General features: G+C 42.0%; 1 protein-coding gene and 1 non-coding gene across 2 annotated transcripts; both read right to left on the reverse strand.

Moving 5' to 3' along the window:
* Positions 1 to 6,252: 6,252 nt before the first annotated feature.
* LOC101533904 (olfactory receptor 2AT4) lies at positions 6,253 to 7,216 on the reverse strand. The gene is given in 3 exon segments (XM_012928353.2): positions 6,253 to 6,288; positions 6,291 to 6,955; positions 6,958 to 7,216. Coding segments are annotated over 3 exon segments (960 nt in total).
* A 12,089-nt stretch (positions 7,217 to 19,305) lies between these two features.
* On the reverse strand, positions 19,306 to 19,412 carry LOC118759579 (U6 spliceosomal RNA). Its single transcript, XR_004996277.1, has one exon. It is a non-coding gene; the product is annotated as a U6 spliceosomal RNA (small nuclear RNA).
* Between the last annotated feature and the right edge of the window lie 262 nt (positions 19,413 to 19,674).

The raw sequence follows: 19,674 nt of genomic DNA on the forward strand, positions 1-19,674 counted from the left end.
TTCAGTGGAATGAATATCAGAATGCAGCATTTCAAACATTTGTATGAAGTCAGGAAAGACATCATCAGAGGAAGGTATGTTGAATTCAGTGCATATACTGGAACTGGAAATGTCTCCTATCAGCGCTCTAATTGTCCGTGTTAAGAAACTAAGAAAAGGGAACCAAGTAAACACGAAGTATGTCAAAGGGAGAAAACTGTAAAATTAGAGTCCTAATCAATAAAACTTAAAGCAGATATATAACTGAGTCTATGACACCAAATGTCAATTCTTTGAAAATTCAATGAAATTGATAAACCTATCGCAGATTGACCAAGAAAAAAAGCATAGGAGATACCCATTATCAAATCAGAAATGAAAAGAGGATGTCATAGATATTAAAAGGACAGTAGAGATAGATCTATGCCTGCAAATACATAATTTGGATAAGTTGGACAAATTTCCTGATAGGCAGAAATGATTAAAAGTCACTCAAGAAGTAGATAATGCAAAGCACGTGTGCCTATTTAAGAAATTGAGTCTGTAATTTTAAAACTTGCCTAAAAGAAAATGGCACAACCTGATGATTGTTTCACAGGAAAATCCAACAAAATACTGAAGGGAAAAAGTACCAATTCTACCCAATGTTTTCTAGAATATAGATGAGGATAAAAATATTCCCAGCTATTTCATGAGGACAGCATTGATTTAACACTGAACCAGAAAGAGAAATTATTAGAAAATTACAAAATAGAATTTCTAGTGAACATCAATACAAAAATGTGAATCAAAATAGTCCCTAGATTAAAACCTCTAACATAAAAAAGCATAATATATCACAATAAAGTAGAATTTATCCCAGGCAGGTACTTTGTTCAGTGTTAAAATAGTAATCAATTAAAAACTCATCATCTAAGGTGGGCATTTGTTACAGCAGTGTAAGAAACCCACATCACATATTGGAGTGTGTGGATTTGAGTCCTGAATACTCTGAATTCCAGCTTTCTGCTATGGTGCGTTCTGGGAGGAAACAGATTGGGCTCTGCTATCCACTTGGGAGTTCTGGACTGAATTCCCAGCTCCTGGCATTGACCGGGACAAATCACAGCTAGCTGTTGCAGACATTTGAAGAGTGAACTATTGGATAAGTTTGTTTCTCTCTGTCTCTCTCTTTATCTCATATAATATTTTCCCTAAAAAGAAAAAAAGCTATGATGAGTAGAGCAGTTGTGTTCTTGCTACCTATGTAGGAGACTGGGATTGAGTTCTCAGCTCCCAGCTTCGTTCTCCCAATTCCCAGGCTTGGTTACTGTGGGAATTTGGGAAGTGAACCAGCAGATGAAGAGTTCTCTCTCTGCCTCTCGAAGTGTTTAACCTACCATCACACACACACACATACAAAATGTACTTATATATAAATATAATAAAGTATATGTAAGACCTGCAGAGTAAAAACAACAAAACATTGATGAACAAAATCAAATAAAAGCTAAGTAAATGGAAGTATATACCATGTTTATGGATAGGAAAACTCAATATTGTTAAAATATCTATCATTCCAAATTTGATCTGTGTGTCCAGTATAATCTCAGACAAAATTCCAGAACGTTAATTCTTTTTTTCCTCTCTTTTTAAAAAATTTTATTTTTAACTGACACATAGTATGCTGCTTATTCACGGAGTACAGTGTGATATTTCATTACATCTATACAATGTGCATTGATCTGATTAGAAAAATGGAAATATTTATTTCCATATTTATCATTTGTTCATGTTAAAAGCATTTGAATTTCTTTATTAGGTAGAATTCACTTTTAACTTAAAGCATACTTGGTTCAGATGTATTTAGTTATTTTCTTTTTTCAATTATTAGTTATTTTTATTTTGATGATTTTTTAAAAAGATTTATTCATTTTATTACAGCCAGATATACAGAGAGGAGGAGAGACAGAGAGGAAGATCTTCCATCCGATGTTTCACTCCCCAAGTGAGCCGCAACGGGCCGATGCACGCCGATCCGAAGCCGGGAACCTGGAACCTCTTCCGGGTCTCCCACGCGGGTGCAGGGTCCCAATGCTTTGGGCCGTCCTCAACTGCTTTCCCAGGCCACAAGCAGGGAGCTGGATGGGAAGTGGAGCTGCCGGGATTAGAACCGGCGCCCATATGGGATCCCGGGGCATTCAAGGCGAGGACTTTAGCCGCTAGGCCATGCCGCTGGGCCCTATTTTGATGATTTTTACATAGGTTATTAGGGTGATTTTTACATAGGTGATTAGAACTTCAGGAAGGTGGGTAAGATCACCATTTCCACATTCTCTTTTTTTCCTTCCTGTATCTGGGTGAAGTGGGGAGACAATGAGACAAGCCACACCCAGCCTCCCAAATGCCTCTGCACCCTGGGATGCAGGACAGTCACCTGATGTGGGTGGTGCTCTGAGAGTCCTGCCCAAGTGTTTTCAACAGTTCAACAGTTCTGAACTACTGTTGCTCTCGCCACTCCACGCACAATGAAATCTTTCCAGAATTCACTGATCGACAGAGTCCACCCTAGAGTCACCACTTGCCCAGATATTCAATGCCAACACTTGGCTGGGGTAGTTGATCAATTTGTTCTGTCCTCTGTTGTGGTACCAGGTATCCTCTGCAGATTCCAATGCACCATTACATCCTCCATGTGCACCTGGATGTGCTCCGTCCACTGCTCCTCTAAGCCACTGAGAAGGTCCAACTCTGACACATGCATGCCACGGTCAGACCATGGAACCTGCAATTTTCTCCATTGTTGGGATTCTGAATGCAGCAATTCAGTTAGGGGGATCCCCATAGAAACCTCATCTGTCTGAGGTGATCGCAGATCTGACTCTTGCATGTGCTTGCCAACACAGGGTCTGGCACAGTCCGTCGCCCCAGTCAGCTTAAGTACATGCTGTTGGTTGCAATTGCTGAGTCAATTCTGCCTCCAGCCTATCTTCTATACAAACCAATGGATGTTGCAGCCCAGCCCAATCCTGTTCACCACACACTCAATCTTCACGTATGCCAGTGGGAGTGGCCACCTAGTCTGAGTGATCCACAATAACCCCCACTAGGCCTGACTGCTGCCCTGGTTCCCGTGCTTACCAGTATGTACATCAGACTGGTTCAGTCTGTCCTTCATCCCATTCAGCTCTCATACATGTCAATGGGCATTGAAGTTTAGTTCAACCCAACCAAACCCACTCTCCAGCCCACACAGGTGCTGGTGGGTGCATTCTCTGTCTTGCCATGCCTGCCCCAGTCCTGGTTTTTATGCTCACCAATGGGTGTGGCAACCCAAGAGGAATGTGTCCACTATTTTCCTACTGGGCCCACTCCCACTCCTGGATTGCACTTTGCAGGTGGTTCTGCAGGGCTGAAAAGTAAAGTGACAGCTAGTATTTTGCAGAATATCCCTCATATTTGGAATTTTCTCCTCATAGACTAAAATTGATGATTTGGAGAAGCACATTGCCTCTCCTTGCATTGTATCTGCTGGCAACTGAGCCCAATATAACTTCTTAAAGTAAGACTCATGTTGCTGATTCTGTTGTTAAAGTATATTTAGCTTCCTTAGAAACTGGTCAAATTTTTTTTTCCAAAATGGCCAAAGCACATTTAGTTCCCACTAACATTGAATGGGAGTTCCTATTGTTCTTTATTTTCACCAGTGTTTAGCATTTGCTCACTTGTTTTTTTTTTCTTTTTAAAGATTTTATTATTATTGGAAAGCCGGATATACAGAGAGGAGGAGAGACAGAGAGGAAGATCTTCCATCCGATGTTCCACTCCCCAAGTGAGCCGCAACGGGCCGGTACGGGCCAATCCGATGCCGGGACCAGGAACCTCCCCCGGGTCTCCCACATGGGTGCAGGGTCCCAAAGCATTGGGCCGTCCTCGACTGCTTTCCCAGGCCACAAGCAGGGAGCTGGATGGGAAGTGGAGCTGCCGGGACCAGAACCGGCGCCCATATGGGATCCTGGGGCTTTCAAGGCGAGGACTCCAGCCACTAGGCCATGCCGCCGGGCCCCCTGCTCACTTGTTTTTATTCTTTCATTTGAGTCATTCAAATAGGCATGTGGTATGTTTCTTTGTGTTGTAATTTAATTATATTTCCCTGTGACTAATGATGTTGAATATCCTTCGTGTGCTCATTTTCCATGACTTCTTTGCCGATATGCTTTAGAATCTTTTGTCGATTTTTAGATTGGACTATTTGCTTTTGCATAAAAGAGTAAGTTTTATATCAGATGTGCTGTATATATGCCTCCAGTCAGTAGTTGCTCTTTACATTCTCTTGCAATGTCTTCTGTAGAGCAGAGGTTTTACATTTTTATTTACTATTAGTTACCTATTTTCCCTTGATGCTGTTTTTGTACCATCTTGAAGTACTCATCACCAAATCGATGATTATGCAGAATTTTTCCTATAGAAATTAGGAAGTTTCTAGAAGTTTTGCATCCTTTTATTTTTCATTTCAGTTTGTGAACAATTTCAATGAACTTTTGAATAAGGGATGAAGTTTAGGCTGAAATTCTTTTGTGTATGCACCTATGAACATTTTAATGCTTCCAGCACCATTTGCTATACATCCTGTCTTTTGTTCAATTACCTTCACATTTTTGACAAATATCATGTGACAGTACGAAGCTATTTCAAAAGTTTATGATAAACACAATTAAGAGATAGGTTTATTTTGGTGCGATAAAAAAATAGTAGCTTTTTCTGTATTTGAAAAGGAAGTGATAGAGAGAAGGAAAGATGGAGGGAGACTGAATCATCTTTTACTTGCTAGTTCACTCCCCGAATGCTTATAATGGCTGGACCTGGGCAGGCCAAAGCTGGGAGACAAGAACAGTGTCTCCCATGAGGGCAGCATGGACCCAGTCATTTGGGTAGTCACCTGTGTCTCCAAGGCACATTAGCAAGAAGCCAGATTGGAGGCAGAGGTTGGACTTAAGTCCAAGTACAAATTATAAGGGATACAAGTGTCCCAAGAGGCGACTTAGTCTGATGAGTCATGACACCCACCCCAAATTGTGTTCATTTTGAAGTCAGAAGTCGATGCATTTAAGTTTGTCTTATTCCATTCCTGCCCCATTCATACTGCCCCTCTCCTTACAGATAACTGTTATTAGTAGTTAAGGAGTGTTTTGTTTGTTTTGGCTTTTTGCCCTGAAATTTTAAGCAAATTATCTCTTTCCTACAAGAATGTTGTTCTGCAGCCTTACTTTTATCACTTTTCAGCATAGTCTAGAGATGATGCCATATCAACATATAGTTTCCTCACTTCTATAGCTCTATCACATATTTCAATAGTCTCTTTAACTAGACCCTCTGTTGGTAAATGGAGAGCCTAACACATGATTGTCAGTGAACCTTTGAGATATATTTCTAGGAGTGAGGTTGCTAGGTCACAGGGTAAATTTGCATGTATTTTTGGCAGATAATGTACCAGTCATGGACTGATTAGCATCCTCACCAAAAAGTTACAATAATTCAGTTTTTCAACGTGAATATCATCAAAATACTGCATTGTTGCTAATCTGATTAAGTGAAGAATACTGTTTCAAGTTTTATTGCTTTTCCTTTCATATAGTAGATTGAGTAACTTCTCATTGTTGAAAAATCATTGAATTTTTGGATGAATTGCTCATGTAGTTTGCTCTCTTTAACATGTTTGGTATATGCTTGCAGTGAGGGAATCTCAACTGAACTTAACCTGTGGTCATGTAACAGAGTGGAGCAATCCACCATGGGGGGGAGGGTGTGGGGAGGGGTGGGGGAAATCCCAGTACCTATGAAACTAATACAATGTAATTAACAGATAATAAAAAAAAGAAAAAAGAAAAAAAGAAAAAACCATTGAACTATTAGACTTCTAAATTTTTAAGTGCTTCTTCTGTATTATGAATAGTTGCTCTTTTCTTGTAATATGTTGCTATTTACTTTCTGACTTTGCTTATAAGAGTTTCTTTGTCGTGCAGATTTAATTTTATCCCATTAAATGTATCTCAAATTTATAAGCAATGACATCTTAAAGTTCCTATAAAGTAAAAATTAATTTTATTGCATTCCAGGGAAAGACTCTGGATTAAAGTATGAGAACCCCAAACTGTCTGCCCAACTCAATTTTGTTTTAATGTTCTACAGGCATTAGTTTCTTTATTCAACAGTATTTGTTATGTTCCTGCTCTATGCTATTCACTGTTTTTGTTTGTTTGGTGTTCTGGGAGCAAAACTGCCTGTATTTGAAGGTCAGATGCTCCTGTCACAACCTAGGTCTTGGGACATAAGACTTTGATGATGGCTACCTTGACATCCTTATTTCTCAGGGTATAGATGAGAGGATTGAGAATGGGTGTGAGGATAGCATATGCTACATTGCCCATGATGTGGAAGTCGAGGGGGAGGTCAACCCTGTAAGCCACGTAGGCTATGCCAATGGATGAATAGTAGGTGGCTACCACCAGGAGGTGGGAGCTGCAGGTGGGAAAGGCTTTGGATTGGCCTTCTTGGGACTTGATGTGAAGCACTGAGGCCAGATTGTGGGCATAGGAGAGAAGCACCAGCAGAAGAGGAAGGGAGCACACCACCGTAGCAATACAGAAGCCTATAAGGGTCTGGGAGGCGGTGTCTGAGCAGGAGGACTGGACCAGAGACATGTGGTCACAGAAGCAATGGTAGATATAGGCAATGCTGTTATACGTCATCTGAGAGGTCTTTACTACTGCTGGGACAGGTAAGAAGAAAGCTGTGAGCCAGGCGCTGGCTGCCAGTGCAGCGTTGGTTTGTGGAGTCATGTGGACAGGGTAGTACAGTGGGTGGCAGATAGCCACATAGCGGTCATAGGCCATGACCACCAGGATGAAGGCTTCAGAGCATGTGAAGCTTTGGAAGAGGTACATCTGCAACAGGCAGGACTGAAAGCTGAGGAAGTGGTCCCTCAGCAGGAATAGGACAGCATCTTGGGAATGGTGGTTGTGGTAAACAGGATGTCCAGGGCTGAGAGATTGATCAGAAAGAAGTACATCGGCTTGTGGAGACTAGGCTGTGCCACCACAGCCACCAGGATCAGGGCATTACCCAGTAGGATGAGCAGGTAGAAGAGAAGGAAGACAAAAAACACTAAGAGGAAGAAGGACTCTGGCAGAGAGGGGATGCCCACCAGGTAGAAGACAGGTGAGTCATCTCCTGATCCGTTACAAGTCATGGCCTCCATACTGAGCCAGGGCTAGATTTCCAGGAGGTAGAGAGCAGGAACATCTGGACACTAGGAACATCTAGAAAACAGAGATACAGGGAGATTCTGAAGTCAATGATGTTTACTCTAGAGTTTATATAAACACAGTTGTTTACAACCAACTTTGAAAGGACTGATACAAGATTGTGGTATAGACTTCCACTGTGTAAACTCAAAATTTGCCAATTGGTTAGTTAATAATCTATTGGGGTCTGGCATTGTGGAGTATCAGGTAAAGCCACTGCCTGCTACATCAGCATTTGATATGTACACCAGTGTGAGTTCCTGCTGTTCCACTTCCAATCTGGTTCCCTGCTAATGTGCTTGGGAAAGCAATGGAGGATTACCCAGGTGCTTGGCCTTCTACCACCGAGTGGGAAATTCAGAAGCTTCTGGCTCCTGACTTCGGCCTGACCCAGTTCCTGCTGTTGCAGCCATTTGGGGCATGAACAAGCAGATGAGAATCTCAATTTCTCTCTCTCTCTCTCTCTCTCTCTCTCTCTCTCTCTCTCTCTCTCTCTCTCTCTCTCTCTCCCCCTCTCCCTCTCTCTCCCCCCTCTCTTCCTCTCTGTAACTCTGCTTTTCCAATAAAATAATTTTTACTAAATGAAACTCTTCTTGCAGTAAAATAATGACAATGAAGAAGATAGACAAAATTCCCATCTTCTCAGAGTTTACATTTTGCTGGGAAAAAAGCAGACCTATCCAGTTGAATGTTGAATTGTGGTTGTGAAATGCGCTGGGAGGACTTCTGGCCCTCATCCTAGGTTACATGCAGAGCGGTTCAGGCATCTTTCTTAAATCAAGTCCTTAAACTTGTGTCTCTACTTTTGCACTCAGAGTTCTACCATGTTGTGTTGGAAGGGCTGTCTTCAAGGTACTCTATGATATGCTGCTGTTCACATATGTACTAAGCTTCTTCCTCTCTTGTTTGCTTGGAATGATGACTCTTTGGACTCCACTTAAGCTAAGCATCTGAACCTCTTTGCCTAAGTACAGCTCACATTACCACCTCCACTGCAACAATTAGAAAATTAAGAACACATTATGAAAATAGTATTTTCTAACAACTTGTAGAAACATGGGTATAATCAGGATGAGAGAGTGAAACTTATGGGGTAGGGGATCCTTCAAAATGAATTAACAATTGCCAACTCTTCTCTGGGAATATTTAATTGGGGATTGTCGTGCAATTTGGACTTATACTAGACAGAAAAATTTATATGAGACAGAAGGAGTGAAACTTTTGACAGTTAAAAGGGAATTACAAAGCAGTTTGGAAATTTGCAGTATTCAAAATGCTTTCAAAGTTTTCCTCAAAGGATGTCTTCTGAATTCTGATACTGTGCAAAGAAATCTGGAAATCTAGACTGAGGGCATCTAAAAAACAGAATGAAATCTCCCAGGTTCCCATGATACTCAAAAGATTAGAAGAGGGATTGCCTTGAACATAACGCTAGCCTTCCTCTCAAAACAGCTTCCCAATATCTGAAGCTGTGTGTGTGTGAGAATGGAAGAGAGGCATGGAGAGTGGCTAAGGCCCAAGTCCACTGTACCACATAGGACAGCTGGATGAAGCTCCTGGATCCTGAGTTAGGCCTAGCTCTGCCCTGGGCATTGACCATCTGTGGAGTGAACCAGGGGTTGGAAGATTCTCTCTTTATATAACTCTTACCTTCAAATAAATACATAAAAATTAAAAAAAAAAAACAACAAAAACCTCAGGCCAATACTCCCAGAGAATGTCACCTAATGTCTTTCTGGGCCTAGAAGACATTAGTCAGGCTGTCAGAATAGAACTCAAGAAGTCAAAACCTTAAAACCAGAAACAAACCAAAGGTAGGCCAAATCCTACTAGAAATTAAATCCCTGACCTAATTCAAGCTTCAATTGAGTTGAGGTCATCAGACCCTTCCTCTACCAACCTAGTTGAAAAAAAAGGGGAGAACTCTACCTAGTGAGAGATTTCATTTAGGGCCTCTATGAACATAATATTCATCCCATAATAAATATGAGCAGATATGCAAAAGGCAAGGGAATGTGATCAACAATCCAGAGGAAAAATATACAGTAAAAACTTAAAAGGGACCAGATTTGTGGTGGAGCAGGTTAAGTCACTGCTTACAATGCTGCCATACCATATTAGAATGCTTAAAGGTTAGAGTCTGGGCTACTCTGCTTCCTATCAGGCCTCCTGCTAATGTGTCAGGGAAAGCAGTAGGAGATGGCTCAAGTGCTTGGGTTCTTGCCATCCACTTGGGGAACTCAGAATTCCTCACTATTGGATCTAGTCTGGCCTAGTCCTGGCTGTTGTGGTCATTTGGGGAGTGAACCAGCAGATAGAAGGACTCTCTCTCTCCTCCTTATCTCTCTTTGATACCCTGCACTTCTAATAAAAATAATAAATAATTCTTTCTTTTAAAATTTACCACACAGATTTTTCAGATACCTGAGTTAGCAAGCAAGGACTTCAGCATAATCATGCTATATGTTAAAGACAATAGAGGAACTATTGACAAAATAGATTATAAACAGGGATTTCAAAAGAAAAAATTGAATCTGTTCAAAAAGTAATCAAATAACATACTAGGACTAAAATATTCAATATTTGGAATTAAGGGTTCCTTTTAGAGGCCGGTATGTTGGCTCAACAGGCTAATCCTCTACCTGCAAGTGCCAGAAACTAATACAGGGACTAGCTGGTATTTTGGATGCTCCATTTTCCATCCAACTCCCTGCTTATGGTTTGAGAAGGAAGCAGAGAGATCCAGAAGAAGCTTGTGACTCCTGACTTTGGATCAGCCCAGCTCTGGCTATTGTGACAATTTGGGGAAGTGAACCAGCTGATGAAGGACCTCTTTCTTTTTCCCTCCTTCTCTCTGTACCTCTGCCTTTCAAAAAAAATAGTTTTTTAAATACTAATTATGTAGGGAAGATACTAAATTGGGCACAATTGAAAACAGGAATGGAGACTTGAAAAAATAACAGTAGAAAACATTTAAAGCTAGTTCTGGGAGGATTTAAGAGAATTTATACTGTGTATTTTAATTATTACTATTATCTGGGAGGCAAAACTAATCTGTGAGGTAAAAGCCATGCAGTGATTCTCTGTGGGAGGGTGAAATTGACAAGAGGTGAATAAAGTATATAGTTTTGGGGGAGATAAAAATGTTTGTATGTTCATTGTGCGGTAATTCATGAATATGCATAATGGTTCATTTAGTTAGGCACTTAGAACTGGGCATAATCTTCTATGTATATTTCCTCAATTAAAAAATAATTAAGGGCCCGGCGGCGTGGCCTAGCGGCTAAAGTCCTCACCTTGAAAGCCCCAGGATCCCATATGGGCGCCGGTTCTAATCCCGGCAGCTCCACTTCCCATCCAGCTCCCTGCTTGTGGCCTGGGAAGGCAGTTGAGGACGGCCCAAAGCATTGGGACCCTGCACCCGCGTGGGAGACCCGGAAGAGGTTCCAGGTTCCCGGCTTTGGATCGGCGTGCATCGGCCCGTTGCGGCTCACTTGGGGAGTGAAACATCAGACGGAAGATCTTCCTCTCTGTCTCTCCTCCTCTGTGTATATCTGGCTGTAATAAAATGAATGAATCTTTAAAAAAATAATTAAAATATGGCATAGAGAGAGTGAAAAAGTACAATGGATTTGGAAATAGTATTTTCATAATTTCAGTATATAGATCAACAGGAGTAGATGCAACTTGCATATAAGCTTTTCTTGACCAATTAAAAAAATAGGCAATCTAATGGAAAAATTATGAAAAGGTTTAACTAGGCAGACATACCACCAAAAGAATATCCAAATAGCCAATAAGTATTTGAAAAAGTGCTCAACATTATTAACAATCATAAAATATAAACTAAAACACAGTATGATACCACTACGTACTTATAAGAACGAATAAGATCAAAACACCTGCCCAGGGTTAGTGAAACATGGAGGGAGCTGATAGTCTCATACATGGTGGTACTGGCACAACCATTTTGTGTAACACTTTGGCAAAATCTTGTCAAATTCACGATTCATATCTGGGTACAAGATGGCCAAGAGAAATGAATGCTTTATCCATCAAGAAAACATGCATAAAAAATGTTCATATCCCTGGGAGTATATCCAAGAAAATGGATAACATGTTTGGGCATTATTATTCATTATAGTAAAAAAAATGAAACATCTCAAATGTATATTAACTGATGAGTGTATAAATAAAATGTAAACCTATCCATACAATGAGATGTTATTCATCTACAAAAGGGAATAGACTGTTAACATCTATTTCAATACAGATGAACTTTGAAAACATGCTAAGTGAAATAAACATCTAAAGCAGATATGAAATGTTAATAATAGGCAAATATTTAGAGACAGAAAGATTACTGATTGACAGGACTGGGGAAAGAGGGAATTAAGACTGACTGGTTAATGGACATGCGGTTTCTTGTGGGGTGACAAAAAAAAACTATTGGAATTTGACAGTGGTAGTGATTGCACAACGTTGTGACTGTACTTAAAAGCTACTGGCTTAAGATGATGACTTCTATGTTATGTGGATTTTACTTTAGTAAAAAAGAAAGAAAGAAAGAAAGAAAGAAAGAAAGAAAGAAAGAAAGAAAGAAAGAAAGAAAGAAAGAAAGAAAAAAGAAAGAAAGAAAGAAAGAGAAAAGCTTATAGCAGCTTTCACTTATAGTTCCCTAATGAAAGCAACTCAAATGTCCTTTAGTGATAGAATGGACAGATTTGGTCTGTTCATACAATGGAGAACTATAGCATCAAAGTGATGAACTGTTGTTACATGCAGAAAAATATATGAAGCCAGGTTGGAATTGTGGTGCAATGAGATCCACCACTTGGCATACTTGGGATGCCTGCATCTCAAATCAGAGTGCCTAGGCTTAGTCCAGCTGCTCTGTCTTGTAATGCACACCCTGAGAGGCAGCAGGTGATGGCTTAAGTTCCTGTATCTCTACCCTCCAAATGGAATTCAAGTTTAGGTAATAAACCAGCAGATGTAGGATACTCCTTCAGTTCTCTCTCTCTCCCTCTTCTTTCTCTCTCTCTCTCTTTCTCTCTCTCTCTCTGTCTCACACACACACACACACACACACACAAAATCTCTCACCCTTTGTTGCTAAAAAACAAAACAAAACCAAAAAAAAAAAAAAAAAAAAAAAAAACCACCGTGTTCTTTTGACTAAGGCCCCTTCCTTGGAGTTGTTTTACCCTTGCACTGGAGGGAGGTGGGCACTCACCAAAGGGGCAGTCTGCAACAGAGGGAGAATGTTGACTCTTCAGTATGCTGGGGGTGTCCCTCTGAGTAAACAATCCAGGAACAAGTTCAAGTCCATATTTGTAGTATAGCCTCCTCAACACTGATAACTCCAAGATTGCCTCCCCTTCATTGTTCTAGATGATTCCACTTCTCTCACATCTAATAAAATCTCTCAAGTCATTGAGTTGTAAGAATGACTATATATGCATATAAAATGCCAATCCTTACCAAAGGGCAAATTGACAGAGAAGACAAAGGCTCGTCCAAACTCACATGACCACTCAGCCACGGACCTAGGACTGAAGGCCAGGTCTCTAATTCCCAGGCAAAGGCTGTTTCTTCAGTATCCTGTTCCCTGGAGAACCTGGAAACTCATGCTCTCAAGAGGGGGAGAGACTGAGACAAAGGTTTTCCCTTTCCATCTCTGTTGCTTTGGCTGGTATGGTTAGCTGCAGGCATAAGTTTGAGTTCCTTCTTCAGTCTCATAATTGTGTGTGGGTGGCCTGGGTTCTCCACCAGAGAATGAAGGCTGGTAAATTATCTTCCTAAAGGACACATGGATAAAATACTCCATTGTGAATGTGCCCTTGAAAGAATGTTCTAGAAGTCAGCTGTTATCCAGGGAGGAAAGCAAAATGGCTGCACTACAGTTTAAAAGAGTTAACTCTGTATTAACCAGATCATCAGATTTTTCTAATGTCTAATGTGATATAAAGTACTTTTTCTGGGGCCAGTGGAATGGCATAGTAAACTAATCCTCTACCTGCAGCATTGGCATTCCCTATGGGCACCAGTTCAGGTTCTGGCTACTTCACGTCCAATCAAACTCTGTTTATGGCCTGGGAAAGCAATGGAGGATAGCTCAAGTACTTGGGCCCCTGCACCCATGTGGGAAACCCAAAAGAAGCGCCTGTCATCAGATCAGCTCAGTTCTGGCCATTGCAGCCATTTGGGAAGTAAACCAGTGAATGGAAGTCTTCTCTCTGCATCTCTCCTCTCTCTATAATCTATCTTTCATCCAAAAGCAAGAAATGTTTTTCCAAAAAATCCTGCATTTTCTATATGTTGCTTTAACTCTGAGAAGTTGGTTATGGCCTGAATGAGTCAGACTGAGCTGGAGAGTGAATGGCAGAAAGTCGGAGTTTGATTTTATACTCTGCCTGCATCTCTGCCTCACGTGTATTAAAGACATGTTGAGTCTGAAGTCCAGAATTCTCAAGGCTAACCAATACATTCACAGAAACATGGGGCTTGAACCCCGTGCTCTTAGCTTGCTCTTCAGGGCTTATCTTCTTGCAGCCTTATTCTACCCAAGTTCTAGTCAAATAGCAACTCCGGCCACACTCAGTTCAAACTCAGCTTAAACTCAGCTATAACTTCCAAGAGGCCCCAGCTTTTCCTGGCTGGCTCAGGGACCTCTTCCACAGGCTTGAAAGTTCCTGTGCTTCTTTTTGCCCTCGCCCAGGTCACACTGGGTTGTATCTGTCTGTGGCCTAGCAGTTAGTACATGCAGTGTCGAGTCAGTCCTGAGGTCTGATTGTTTCTATTTACTAAGGCACACCACCCTTCCCAGGAACCCAGTGCTCCAAAAACAGCTGCTGGGAACGCAGCATATTTGCCTCCTTTTGATGAAAAATTACAAAATAAAAAGGAAGGAGCTATTCATGATGAGATAATTTCAGTCTAACTCCATTATTTTATAGGTGAGGGCATAGAAAAGAGTCTCAGAGATGGACCATGATTTTTCCCGAGGTCACATAACAAGGGCGTAATAGAACCAGAACTGGGTGCTGGATGGGATTATCCTCTGCGCACCTTGAAGCAGAGACAGATTAAGCAATGAGTCCAGGCTGCCCCATTGACTTGGGTTACTGGACAGACCAATCAGTGTTTGTTTTGCTCATCCCAAAGGCACTGGAACACTGCTCCCTTTCTCTTGAGCTGTTGTTCTGGCAGAGTACACCCATGCAATGAAACAACAAAACATGAGCTTAGAGCACTAGCCAGGTAGGGGCTATTGGATTCTTAACAGAAATCCAATAGTGGATTTTTTCCCAAGTATTAACGTAACATCATGATAAAAATTAGAAAACTTTAGATTACATTCATTTTGTGGTTTAGATTAAGTGGTTTTGGTGTGAGTTATATGGTAGAATGTTGGGAGCACTGCACGAGTGCCCTGCCCTAAGATGGTGGCTGATTCAGGAGGCAGCAGGAAGACAGGAGGTCACAGGTGAGGCGGATCTGCCTCCTTTTCAGGGCCTGGCCAGTCAGGTAGCACCCAGTGGACCCACGGGAATGCAAGTGATGGGGGTGAGAGCTGAAATTGCTATGGCAATAAATATAGCTATTGTTATTTTATAGGCTAGCCTGTCTTTACAATTTTTTGGAGCATAGAAAATGTAACTGTTTTAGCCGCTTTTATAATTTTTAGCTAGAGGAATTAAGGATGCTTTTATTAAAGAAAAATGCTTTTGATTATTGTTTCATTGTTTATGGGGTTGTAGAGTCTATAGTTGTAGGGGGATTTAATATTTGTAACTTTTGTTTTTAGATTTTATATTTTTTCCCTTGTAAACTATTTTCCCATTAAATAATGGGCAAATTGTAGAAATAGAAATGTGGTAGAAATGTGGTAGAAATGTATTACTGATTAGCAGGTAATCGCATGTGCCTTGGCCTTGGAGTCCTGGCTGCCGCTCCATGGCTATTGGTGAAGAATGAATAATTGCTTGCTTTGAAAAATATAAATGCAGTATTTTTGAGAATTATCTTTAGGGGCACCTACTTAGCCCTGAAGTGCAGACGGAATGACCGAATGTCTGTACATGCCCCCTTAATCTTGAAGTAAAAAAATAGAACAACTAGTTGCTTCTACGGAAGCTTGTGAGGTTTTGAGTAAATAAAAAGGACAGCTTTTTCTTGGGCAGTTGTGAGAATGCACCAAGTGTCAGTGTCTGTGTCTTTCTTTATCGCCAACTCCATGCACCCTTCCCGAGCTCCAAACTCTCGGCTGGAGCTGGACTCCAGCAGTAGGAGGCTATATCCTTGATGGGATTTTTCTTGTTGAAACTTGTTGGAAGCCAATTATAGTAACACTGGGAGAGACAGAAAACTCACCACCTGAGGATTCAGCCTGAGGCTGTATTTATGTTCATCATCTCCTCTCGTCACAGTCCTGCCCTGACTGGTGATGCTCCTTCAGCACACGGGAAAACAAGGCTCACATCCAAGGCCACAGCTGGTGAGGGGTGGGAGCAGAGGCAGGTGTTCCCACAGCCGGCCTTCGGTAACAGGTCTGAGTCCTTGGGAACTGGAGTTCTGGTCCCCGGACCAACCCTGCTGCTTACTGGCTGTGATTCCAGGGTCTCTAAGTTCCAGTTTTCTCTTCTGTAAAATGGGCGGTTTGGAAGCCATGATCTCCTCCAGATCAGTAAATGACTTTGAGCATCCCATGAGTGTTTGGTCAAGTGAGGGTCTGCAATTGGCCGTCCCATGTCCCAAGTCTCTGAGGAGCCCTGCTGCATAATTGACTTTTGACAGTGTTGAGGGTCAATCACTCCACCTTACTACAGCCCCTGAATTGCTGCTCTTCTCTCATGATGCTTCCACCATGCTCTGCTGCTCTTTTGGGAGAGGAGCAGGACCTGTGTGACATGTGGAAGTTAGGTTCTTCGTCTTCGGGGACAGAAAGCTGTGGTTTCTGTTCTGGCCCCAACACCTCCCGCTTTCCTCTCATCCATGACTGAGTTGCCAGATGCTTTGTTAAATATCCCTGTTCTCTTGCTCTTGTCCACCTTGGCTCCTTGTGAGAAACTCTCCCAAGAGGGGCAGCCTCCAGTTTGTGGCTGCACATTCCAGTCCTGGCATGCAGGGTATTTGACACATGGCCACATAGACACAGCTGATTCCTATCTGGGGACCATAATGTTCATGCATGAACTGTCATTCCTGTGTTCATCCTGGAGCCTATTTCCTGCCTCTGTTTCTGAACAGCCATCCCCCAGCCCCAGTCACCTGTGAAACCTGTCTGCCTTGGTATCCGCTGGGGAGCCATCACACTTGGCCTTGGTGGGAAGAGCCAGATAGAAGCTGAAAGGGCCCTTTAAACCCCCAGGCCCTTCCTGCACCCAGGACTGCTGGGGCCCTTGCCCTCAAATTGTCTCCTATGGGATCACAGAGCCGCCTGCCAGCTGGGACTAGCCTCTTAGTGGGAGACTGGGCCTGGGCTTTCTTGGTAATGAAAGCAGCATCCTTAACAAACCTCGTGGGTTCCAGAACTTTATCACCAATGGAGAGTTTGATTCCCAATTATCCATCCTTTTCTCATGACAGCCAGGAAAGACAGTCAAGATTGTTCCCACTCCTTTAAAAAAAAAAGTGTGTGAGTGTGTGTGTGTGCGCGCGCGCACGAGTGTTAGGGGGTGGCCAGCATGATGGCTTAATGGCTAAATCCTCACCTTGTACGTACTGGGATTCCATATGGGTATCAATTCATGTCACAGCTGCTCCACTTCCCATCTAGCTCCCTGCTTGTGGCCTGGGAAAGCAGTAGAGGACGGCCCAAAGCCTTGGGAGTCTGCACCCAGAAGAAGCTCCTGGCTTCTGGCTTCGGATTGGCTCAGTTTTGGCTGTTGCAGCCACTTGGGGGGTGAACTGGTGGATGGAAGATCTTTTATCTGTATCTTCTTCTCTCTGCATCTTTTCTCTGGATCTGGAAAAAAAATCGTTCAAAGCCCATGTCTCAGGACTGCTAGACAGGTGTAAGTGTTTAGTGCCTATGACTTATGAAGGATTTGAGAAGCAACAGTTGAGGTGGACATTTGGTGCAGAGGTTAAGACGATGCTTGGGATGCCCACATCCAATGCTGTGCCTTGTTCAAGTCTACACTTTCCTGCTTTCTGATCCAACTTCTTAAAACACACTCTGGAAAGCAGCAGATGATGGCTCCAGTACATGCATCCCTGCCACCCTGGATGGAATTTCTGTATCCTAACTTCAGTTCAGCCCAGGTTCAACATTGTGAACATTTTGGGAATGAGCCAGTGATGGAAACATGTGCCTGCTGTTTCTTTCTGCCTTTCAAGTAAAATGAATTAAAAGATGTTTGTGACAGTTATTATTTTAATGAATCAAACTAGCGAAGACTTGCATAAACATAATATGTACAATTGTGTGCCATGAGAAACTTGAAAGGTCTGTGGGATGAATGTGAGCATAGTGGATGATGCCCCATCCCCAGACAGGACAGTGAGGAGTGCCCGAGTCTTCCCTCCTCAGTCTTTCTGATTCTCTTCTTTGACTTGTTTGAGTTTAGCTTGCTCTTCTCTTCTTATTTTGTAAGATAAAAACTGTCAATCTGAAATTTTTTCCTTCTTCAGATGGCTATAGCTAAGAATTTCCCTGCAAGCACTGATTTAGCTACATCACATAACCTTTGGTTTGTTGTGTTTTGGTTTTCATTTATCTCAAAAATATTTCCTAGTAACAGTCGTTGGGGGTCTCTCCGACTAGGCTGCAGCTCACACTGGTGTACATGAGGGCAGAGTGTGTGTGGGCAGGGTCAGGCTGGGCTGCAGCATCCACTGGCTTATGAAAGAGATGGGGCTGGAGATGGAATCAACCCAGCAATTGCCACTACTAGTGTGTCCATAGGCTGATGTGGGTGACTGACAGAGCCAGGCCCCATACTGGCAAGCACATGCAAGAGTCAGGTCTGGGATCACTTCAAATGGGGTTTCTTTGGGGATCCCCCAACTGGACCACTGGACTCAGAACTCCAACGATGGGAAGAATTGCAGAATCTGTGGTCTGATCATGGAGTACATGTGTCAGACTTGTTTCTCCTCAATGGCTTAGACAGAGCAATGGACAGCATACCCAGATACACATGGTGGATATAGCAGTCCATTGGAGCCTGCAGAGGACATCTGGTACCATAGCAAAGGAAGGAGGGTAGAACAAATTGGTCAATTATCCTAGTTAAGTATTCACAGCAAATATCTGGGCTAATGTAGACCTGAAGGTGGACTATGTCAGCCAATGGACCTTGGAAGGATTTCCTCATCATTGGATCAGTAAGATCAACAGGATTTCAGAATCATAAAAACCACTTGAGCAGAACTCTTGGAGCATACTCCACATCAGGGACTCTGGGATGATATCAGGTGGCTGTTCCCCACACCTGGGTACTGAGGTAGTTGGAAGGCTGGGTTTGGCTTCTCTCCTTGTCTTTTCCTTTCACCTAAATACAGGAAGAAGGAAAAGAAAATATGAACACAAAGGTCTTGCCCACTTTCTTTTAATCCTCGACCCTTCCCACCCTAATCAACTATATAAACATCATCAAAACTAAAATTAAAAAGAGAAATGATGAAATCTTTAAACATGAACTAGATACGTTCCATGCAAGTTTGTGAATGTTTTGAAGAAAGCATAAGGGATAAATAAAAGAAATCAAAGCAAACAAAGTTATTTGAAATATAAATAGAAAGACAAAATATGAGCTTGGTCTGTGTTACTTGTCATCAGGATTTTGATTTGCATTTCCCTAGTGAGTGATAATGCTTAGCTTGTTGGCCATATGTGTTATCTTCTTTGTAGCAATATCTATTCAGGTCTTGTCCTGAATTAAGTTAAATTCATTCTGTGTTCTGAATGTGAGGTCTTTAACATCATTTGAAAATATATTCTCCCTTTCACAGGCTATCTTTTCACTTTCTTGTTCCTGTCTTTTAATGCACAAGAGATTTTAACTTCAATGAAGCACAAAGTAACATTCTTTAGAAAAAAAACTAAACTATATCAAGCACTGTGTGTCATCCTTGTGCAGGGACATGCAAAGCTTCTCAGTATCATTTCAGTTTTAGTACATGTGCTGATGAAGTGAGCACCATTATATTTCTTTTGCAGTTCATGTTTTTATTATTTATTTTTTATTGGAAAGGCAGATTTATGGAAAGGAGAGACAAAATTCTTCCCTTTGCTGATTCACTCCCCAAATGGCCACAATGACCATTGTTGAGCTGATCCAAAGCCAGGAGCTTATTCCAGGTCTCCCATGTGGATACAGAGTCCCAAGGCTTTGGGTCATCCTCTGCTGCTTTCCCAGGCCACAATCAGGGAGCTGGATGGGAAGTGGAGCAGCCAGGAAGT

Source organism: Ochotona princeps, chromosome 4 (genome assembly GCF_030435755.1).
Source record: "Ochotona princeps isolate mOchPri1 chromosome 4, mOchPri1.hap1, whole genome shotgun sequence".
NCBI lineage: Eukaryota > Metazoa > Chordata > Mammalia > Lagomorpha > Ochotonidae > Ochotona > Ochotona princeps.